General features: G+C 35.3%; 1 protein-coding gene across 4 annotated transcripts in view; it reads right to left on the bottom strand.

Annotated features, from left to right (window-relative positions):
- The window catches only part of DYRK1A (dual specificity tyrosine phosphorylation regulated kinase 1A), a 159,545-nt gene that overhangs the window by 77,419 nt on the left and 72,531 nt on the right, over positions 1 to 9,595 (bottom strand). For all 4 annotated transcript variants that reach the window (XR_505339.1, XM_008073234.2, XM_008073235.2 and 1 more), the window contains 3 exons: positions 8,525 to 8,811; positions 5,756 to 5,902; positions 3,520 to 3,660 (listed from right to left, as the gene is read on the bottom strand). Coding sequence is in view for 3 of the 4 variants with exons in the window: in XM_008073234.2 (XP_008071425.1) it covers positions 3,520 to 3,660; positions 5,756 to 5,902; positions 8,525 to 8,811 (575 nt within the window). In the remaining variant the exon portion in view is untranslated. The remainder of the gene's footprint in view (positions 1 to 3,519; positions 3,661 to 5,755; positions 5,903 to 8,524; positions 8,812 to 9,595) is intronic.

Here is a 9,595-nt window from a genome sequence, read left to right as displayed (position 1 = left end):
GCCACTGCACTCCAGTCTGGGCGACAGAGTGAGACTTCAACTTTAAAAAAAAAAGAAAACTTTTTTCTTCCAAGGAAACAAAAAAAAAAAAGTCGTTCAGGGTAAGATAGGGTGAATAAGGAGGGTGGGACACAGGGGTCATACCATTTTCGGTCAAAAACTGCTGAATACTTTAGCACCGAGTGGGGAGAAATGCTCATAAATCATCCTTCATGAAACAGGCAAACACATTCAAACAATCTCCAGAAATAAAATTCACTGAGGCCAAACAGCTTCTCACAACGCGAGCTGGTACACTGATGCCAATGGGTTCCTAGAACACTTACCTAGCGGGGAAGCCTGTACTACAAGGGGCCTGCCCTCCAAAAGGATAAACAGAAATGGTCATCCTGTTATCTTTATTTTCTATGTGTTTTAAATCTTCTTTAAAAGTCTGTTTTTATTTACATCTTTATTTTTTATGTGTATTAAATCTTCTTTAAAAAATCTTTTCTTTCTTTCTTTAAATAGTTGATAGCATGTCCTGAGATTGATAACATATGCAGAAGTGTATATGGCAACAAGTGCACAAAAGGTAGAAAAGGTCTAGACAGAATTACACAATCTTAATCCCAAACCTCTGAATAATTAAAAGGACTAAAAGTCATTGTAAAGGAGGCTATCAGACTAGATTTTAAGACAGCCTGACCATATATTGTATACAAAAGTCATGCTTTAAATATAAAGGTAAGGACAGGTTTAAAGTCAAAGGGTAATTTAAAAACTACAGGGGATGTCAAAAAAAAAATGTATGCACATTTTAAGTATGACATTTGCTCAAAAGATGGCATTAATCAAATGAATGTTAGCATCACTATGCAATAGGCAGGACAGTCGAAGAAAATGGTAGAAGCACAGTTGAGCTAACATCATACTACACATTACTATCATAATTCAACTTCAAAAAGTAATACATAAATAACTCCCCTCTGTGCATGTGTGTGTATAGTTATATGTATTGTTTATATAAAGGCAAAATTGTTTTTATGTAAACAATTTATATAAAAGGTATATATAGCTATATAGTCTATATATAAAGGTTAAAACTCAAACTGAACAGTTAAAATACGTATCCTATTGCATATAAAATATACTTCAACAAAAGAAGACATCATTTGTCTTACTTCTTCATTTCCCTCCCCCATCAAAGAAGAAAAATATAGAAGGTATGGATTTTATTAAAAGAAAATTCTAACATAGGCTTTTGAAACATACAATGAGAAATTAGAAGTAAAAATAAAATCGCTAGGCAAATAAACTACACAAAGATAACCAATGAAAATGCATGCACATCTATTTATATCTCTGGTTAATATTAGTGGTGTATTCTCTGTAATCATTTGACTATGAATTTGATTTTTTGTTGCCAAACTTATTTCTGTTAAAAGCAAAACAGTTATTTCATACTTTAAAAAAATAAAGTTGTTTAATTCAATTGCTAAGGGTGACTAAGAGAAGAAAGCTCATAAAAATCTAGTTAACTGGCTGGGATCGGTCGTTCAGCCTGTAATCCTAGCAGTTTGGGAGGCCAAGGCACGTGGATTGCCTGAGCCCACAGTCTTGAGACCAGCCCAGGCAACTTGGCGAGACCTCAGCTCTACAATAAATAAAAAATTAGCCGGGCATGGTAGCGTGTGATTGTAGTTCCAGCTACCTGGAAGGCGGAGGTGGAAGGATCACCTGAGTCCAAGCAGTTTTTCAAGGCTGCAGTGGCCGTGAGCATGCCACTGCACTCTGGCCTGGGTGACAGAGTGAGACTCCAACTCAAAAAACAAAAAATCTAGTTAATTAATATGTATTAAATGTAGATTAAGATACTTATTTCCAATTTTAAAAGGGAAAAGACTGAACCACTAATTTCTGAAATGTGCCCCCAGTAATTACTATAGATCAATTTGAAAGAAATGATAGATCACTATGGTTTTAGAAGACAGATTTGGGAAATGAAATGGGATGTTTTATTGAGGAAAAAAAAATAGAAGCAACAACTAAACTCAAAATGGAGAAAGAAGTAGCAGCCTATATTGCAGACAGATAAATCATAAAGGAGATTCATATCCTCCATGCTAATTCAAACTGGTAGGAGCTAAGGAATGCTGGTGAAGCTAAGGAGAATTCTCAGACTACATTTTGGATTAGAAAAATGGGTCATGATTGACAGGCTATATGAACAAAGATAAAAGAGGGACTCAGGATGTCCACTTGGTATTTTCCATCCCTTCCTCAAGGGGCATGGGCATTATTGTAGCAGCTATAAATTACACTGCCTGTAACTTTAAAAAATAAGGCAAAATGTAATAAGTTACAACTCAGTTGTGAAGAATATAACTACATATATATTTTTTAAATATTTGAGAGGAAATCTTTTGATATTAAAAGTTAAGACTCTAGCTATGTGGAGGTAAATTAAAGCAACCCAATCATCATCTTCAGTTCACTGAAAATGACACCTGGTGGCAGCATCGCTAAAATGCAAGGGCAAAAGTAGTAATCAGAGCAAGAATAAAATCTCTTAAATGTTAAAATTAGTCACAAAGTAACGTGTGTATGTGTGTATACTGTATTCAATCACATATTTATATATAATATTCATTCCATACTAGGACCAAGATATATTACAAAATGTATGATTATTTACAGATCTATAAAACCAAAGTATAAATTAAGATGCAAAATTGTCATCATTTGCTGTATTAAATTGACAGTTTAGGTATGTGGGTAAAAAAAACCCTTAGCTAAAAGAAAATCACTGGCCATTATTGCCTTACTAGACTCTGGTGTGGCCACATGCTTTTTGAGCTATGGCTATTGCCATGTTTCTTGGCTTTGGCCCCCTTCCCTGCTTTGGGGAGGTGAATCTCTTCTCTCATTCTCTCTAATGTACTTTCTAAATAACCTATATTTTCTAATCTAAAAAAAGTAAAATAAAATTACTAAAACAAGTTTAATGTTTTTAAACCTCACTTTTGAAGATTTTGGAGATGTAAAATTTCTGCTATCCAGGTCTTCAAATTAGCATCTAAACTCTATCATATCATCTAGTCAGTTAACACCCTTGAAAAACTACGAATTGCTTAAGTCAAAAATCATCTCACCTATCTCCCCAAATGAACTTAAAAAAAAAAAAATTGACTACAATTGGGACTTCTGTTTATAGTTGTAGTATTGTTAACTGTGACTTCACTACATGCCCAAGCTGTGAGAAACAAATCAAATATATTGATTCTACTGTTGAAACAAAGAAGGACAATTTGATCAGCTCTCTCAAAATGCAGATATGTAGTTTTCAAAATGAAGCATTAAAGAGAACTCTGACCATTAGTCAAACACCGAACCACACAGATAGCTCAAGTGAGACTATATTCAACTTTTAAACAAACGGAATTATTAACTGTAACAAGTAAATACAAAATGAGTTTTAAAAAGACAGCTCTGGTGAAGAAATAACAAAGGCTCAAAACAAATCTATCCCTATTTTACCCGTTTTCCATCTTTGGTCTTCTTTAAGTTCCAAGTGCCATCTGGCAACTTCTCAAAGAACTTTCTTGCTTTTGGTGCTTGGTCAAGAATATGAGCAGGTGGAACACCCAGAACTTCCACTATTTTATTCATCTGATCTACCTGTATTAAAAATAAAAACAAAAACAAAACCTGTAATTTCTACTGTACATCCTTCTTCTGATAATTCATTAATTTCTTCATTTAAACATAAATAAATTGCCCATCTCCTATGTCTCAAGTAACCCTCTAGGCATTAAACATTCCACAGAAGGGAAGATAGACAATTAACAAATAAATACATAAATCTATAGTATGTCAGGTGGCCATGGATACAATGGTGAATAAGGAAGGCTGAGAGGAAGTTTTAAAGTATCAGTTTTGAGAGAGTTTTAAAACACCATCCAAAAAAATTCCAGAGGCTTAATAAAGTAGGGACCTAATAAGGTATTTTTTAAAGTTATACATTGAGTCACTCAAAAACATGCCACGTATTTTTACTACATGCTAGAAACCATGCTAGATAGTAGAATCTAGCAATAAACAGACAAAAATCCCTGACAAAAAGAAGTTTATGTTATAGGGACAAGAGGCCAACAATCAACAAATAATACATTATGTCAGATGATGACTAAGAACTATAGAGAAAATTAAAAGGAGATGAGGAGAAAGGGTACTGCTTAAGGAGGGTGTACAGGTTTTACTGGGGAGGTAACATTTGAGCAAAGATTTAAAGACAGTGAGGGAAGGAATCAAGTGTCACCTGGGAAAGAAGCATTTCGGCACAGAAAACAAAGGCAAAGGGCCTGATTTGAGCCTGCAGCTGGTGTTTTCAAGGGGCCATAGAGAAGGTTGTGTTTAGACCACAGAGTAAGGAGCAAAGAGGAGGAGACGAGGTATTGGAAAGAGAACTGGCACCAGAGGGACTAGGGATTTGTGAGCTCAACTTTGGCTTTTACCATGAGTGAGATGGGGAAACCACTGGATGTTTCAGGTGATCCTGGCATTGCTTAAACCCAAGATAGGTAACAATTTACAGGGTAATATTACTTATATTAAAATGAAACAATAAACAATACGATGGTAGTTGCTACCGAAGAGTAGTTCACTTGCCAAAGTTAGAATGAATTAAATGGAAAGATGGAAGGGAAAAGTTTCTGATGCCACCAATTAACAGTTGCATAATCTAGTATGCCATTAAAAGCCTTTGGCCTTTCTATTCTCACTTATAAATGAATAGACTGATCAATTTCTCTTTTTAAAAACAAGCAAACAAAATATCACACATGAATAGTTTTGTTTTGGGTTTTTTTGAGTTGTAGTTTCACTCTGTCGCCCAGACTGGAGTGCAGTGGCACGCTTCCGGCCACCGCAGCCTCGACCTGCTGGGCTCTGGGGATCCTTCCGCCTCAGCCTTCCAAGTAGCTGGAACTACAGGCATGCGTTACGATGCCCAGGTAATTTTTTGATTTACTGTAGAGATGAGGTCTCACCAAGTTGCCCGGGTGGGTCTTGAACCCGCGGGCTCAGGTAATTCACTCACCTCGGCCTCCCAAAGCACGGGATTACAGGCTGAACCATCGAGCCCAGCTGTAAATAGTTTTAAAGCAAGTGAAAGCTCAATTCCTTCCACTGCAGGGAAGCTTAGCCTTTCCCCTGCCCTCCCGGTCACTGCCTCAGACCTTCAAAAATCCCCAAAGAACAAAGATTGAAAACTCAAGGACTGCAGAACTACACAGTCTCTGGAGCCCTAAAATTCTGTAATCCTAGTTCACCCTGAATTATCGGGATTGAGTATCCAACAAGTCTACTGGTCATTATTTCTTTAATTCCAAATCAAAGTCTCAAAATCTATAGTGATATTTGTATCATTTTTCAGGGTGGCCCTCACTCCTTATCATCTTTAAGCCTTCTATTACTGTATTTAAAACTTGTAAAAGTTACACAACAATATTAACATTTTAAAATAATTAGTAGTTGTCCTTCCTTAGCAGATAAAAATATCTTACTTCCCCCCATTTCATAATTCTAAACTCACCAATGTATGACAACTTACAAACCTGAAAACATAGATAACATAAGTTCAAGACTGAACTCACATTTGAAAAACTAAGCTGGTAAATAGAAATCCTTCCCTAAAAATAGCTTTCAAATTACATTGTCATAGATAACAAACACAATTATGAAAACAGAATTTTAAAAGTAATACATCATTTACCTCATTGGCACCACTGAACAGAGGTTCTCCAGTGTGCATTTCAACCAAAATACACCCAAGGGACCACATGTCGATGGCAAGGTCATAAGGCATTCCCAGTAGCACCTCTGGAGACCGATAAAAGCGACTCTGAATATACTGATATATCTGAAATATATTTCAAAATAGTATTAATTCATTATAAATTTTGCTTATAATTGTGGTCAACACTGAATTAAGAACACTGATCCAACTGATATTCAAAGAAGAAAATAGCTGGCTAACTCCTGAATTAGGGCTCCATTTACTGATTTCTACAACAGACTATGAATATTGATTAAAGAACTAAATATTTTAAAGGATTGATTAATCTATGAAACGTAAATACCCAAAAATTCAAGCCTTTGCATTTAGCCCAATCCTAACTGATAATCAAGATATATCTTAAAACAAACAATTATGCCTTACTAGGTAAAAATATTATTGACAGTAATTTATCTCCCTATTAATTATTCCTTTCTGCTATGGTAAGACACTTGGTTCACCATTAACGTAAGCCAGATGGTAGTTAAAATAACTTCAAGAATGTATTTCAGCATTAAGAGTCAAATAACTTCAGTACACTGTAAAATTCAGGCATCTGTACTCTACCGTCTCACAGATAAATCCCAAAAACACTGCCATATAAAGATTCAATTGCATTCGGCGCGGTGGCTCACGCCTGTAATCCCAGGATTTTGGGAGGTGGAGGCGATAGGACTGCCTGAGGTCAAGGGTTCAAGACCAGCCTAGGTAACTTGGTGAGACCTCATCTCTACAATTAATCAAAAAATTAGCTGGGCATGGTGGTACACGCCTGTAGTTTCAGCTACTTGGAAGGCTGAGGCGGAAGGATCACCTGAGCCCAGCAGGTCAAAGCTGAGGTGGCCATGAGCATGTCACTGCACTCTAGAGCCTGAGTAACAGAGTGAGGCTTCGACTCAAAAAAAAAAAAAAAATCAATTGGGAGTTGTTTCTGACTAATCACCTCTTGTCTACCCTGCCCCCTCCCACTTGCATCCAAGACTTGTAAGAGAAAGAAAATCTTAAAATGGACTATTTTTAATGAAGTAATCTGAGAATGTCTTCAGAGATCAATTCATTTCACTTAGCTATTATAAATTTGCATCTAGAAATAACATAAAATAAAGAACCCTATTAAAGGAGAAACAAAAGCTTCCTGACTAAACTTCCTAACTTAACAATCATGACATCTTCTGTGGTTCTCACCGAAACCACCAGCCAAGTCTTCAAGAACAATATTAGGCCTTCATAGGCCAATCAACCTAACCTTAAGACACTATAAGAAGTAAGTCTAATTCAAAAGAACCCACAAGTACCACCACATTTCCAAGTTTTTATAAGTCAAAACCATTATTAGTTCCCTAGGTCCAAAGGACTACCTACTACTGAGGTGGACATATTTCACAGCTTATGGAAGTAAGTCTGTGGTCTGCCTATTCAATGTGTTTAAAGCAGTGAGTGACTTTACCCCAAAACACACTTCCCTGGCCACCTCTGATTCTGAACCAATAGATCTAGGAGCAGAGCCACTGTGTGTACATTTTAGAAATAACTTGCCATGTGATTCCAATGAACTCGAACACTTAAAAACTTACTGAGCTAAAGGGATAGTTGTCTTTGTTTGGCTGGACACAGATAATAGTGTTGGATATTAGGAAAAATGTTAATTAGTTTAAATAGGAAAAAAAATTTCCAATTATAAAGTCTATTCAAATTACTTTCAAGATGGGCATGTTATTTTCCATTCATGATATACTTTATTCCGTATTAACTATGAACTTCTCTTGATTTTTTTGGAGGCATTTAGAACTTAAAATTTTGCTTTCTACTCCTATTTTTAAAAACTATTTCAACAACACTGCTACCATAAACTGCAAAAAATAACCAAAGAAAAAAAAACAGATAATCCTGACGACCTGACCTAAACCCTTGTGATTAAATTAACCTGTTGTATTTAAAATGTTAAAAATGTAAAATATCAAATGGTGATCCTAATTCCTTTCAAGAAGAGACACGTATAGCTTCTATTTATACGTAAAACAATGCTATTAGAGTAGTCTTCGTAATACTAGGAAGAATGTTGGAAAAAAATTTGCTTTCCTAAGTCAGCTAAACTTAACCTATTTATTATTATGGATGTGACTGTTTTTAGCAGTCTGAAGAACCAATTTGGACATCTGTCAGAATTTACATAAAGTCTAAATTAGCAGGGGGTAAAACAGGACAAATTTACTTACCAAAACAAGTAAGTCTATCAACTGTGAATTTCTATACTACACTACTCTGATTAATGCAAAATTACTTGCACTTTTTTTTTAAATCATCAGTTTTTGAGGAAAAATATGTATCTTGTTTTCAGGAAGTATTTTACAACAGAAATTCAAAGTCCCAAAATGTATACGAAAACTTCTATTTGGGAAATATAATTACAAAATCATCTAATACTTCTTTCATCTCCTATTCTCACTTATACTCTTTCAGCACACATATAATTTTAAATATCTCCACTTAGAAAAATCATTATCTTTTAATTCAAAGCATTGCTATTTGCATTTAAAAAAGTATTACCCCAAAAGTTATCAACATAATGCTACATTTTAAAGATTAATAACCGTCCTCTGCCTCCAAACTGTATATATATTATTAACATTTGAAATAGCTACCTAAACTGTTCTCCACTGTGCTACTTAACACTATTTCATTCACAAGTTCTGAAATAATACTTACCCTCTGCCCCAATTGACAAGAACTGCCAAAGTCAACAATCTTGATTGCACTGCGTTTGGGGTTACAAAGAAGGATATTCTCAGGTTTTAGGTCACAGTGAATGATACTAAGTTCTGGAGTCGCAAGGAAAAGCAGTGCAGTGCACATCTGTTGTGCAAACTTTCGTGTCAGGTTCAAAGAGACCCCTCGAAAATTGGTGTTCCTCAACAAGTCATAGAGGTTGTAGGACAGCATTTCAAAAACTAAACAGAGATGGTTTCGAAACATAAAGTGACGTTTCAAATGCACTGGAAAAAAAAAAGGTTCATTTAAAATAACACATACCAAAACATGAGAGTAACATACATACACACTTTCAAACAATCTGTAACATTACAATGTCAAATGCAAAGTGAAAACCAACTTTGGAGATCAGCATTCTGCAATAACAGCAGTATTTAATCAGTTAAGAATATCTAAAATGCTCTTCTGCTAAGTTAAATGTGTAATGCCTGTCAATAAGTGATATAATGTAAGAAGTACCACAAAATGCTTTGTCTAAAAAAAAGTAAGACATGCCTAAAAACATCAGTGGCAAATTGTCAAACAGTACTGACACCTCAGCCACTTTATCTTCATTTATAAAAGAAAGCACTTTTTGCTTCCTGAGAGCCCTACCTCCCAACTTCCTATGTCTAAGCTCCATCTACTGGGATTTCTGGTTTGTGACAATGCTGTACTTGGCAGCTCTCTCTGTGTAGGCTTTGATATATAAATACATAATCTGCATTGCTGAGTCTTAAATTTCACTAGTAATTTTCTGTAACAATTGTAAAAATAAGACAGCTTTTTTTTTTAAAGGCAAATATAGCAAATGCTTTAAACGCATCCTTTGTAAGGTACTGGAGTCCATAATCAAGTCACTTGATTATGTTCATCAAATTGGATAGGAAATCTTGTGCGAAACTGAAGGTTTGGAAAAACTTCAAAATAAAGCTCAACCACAAGAAGAAATAAAGAGTAGGCCCATGAATAGGGAAACATTACATAATACATGATTTGCTATCATTGTTGACCCTCTAAAAAGGCTTA

This window comes from Carlito syrichta, unplaced genomic scaffold (assembly GCF_000164805.1).
Source record: "Carlito syrichta isolate Samal-C Ts95f unplaced genomic scaffold, Tarsius_syrichta-2.0.1 Scaffold315781, whole genome shotgun sequence".
NCBI lineage: Eukaryota > Metazoa > Chordata > Mammalia > Primates > Tarsiidae > Carlito > Carlito syrichta.
This window is presented reverse-complemented; position numbering and strand designations above follow the sequence as displayed.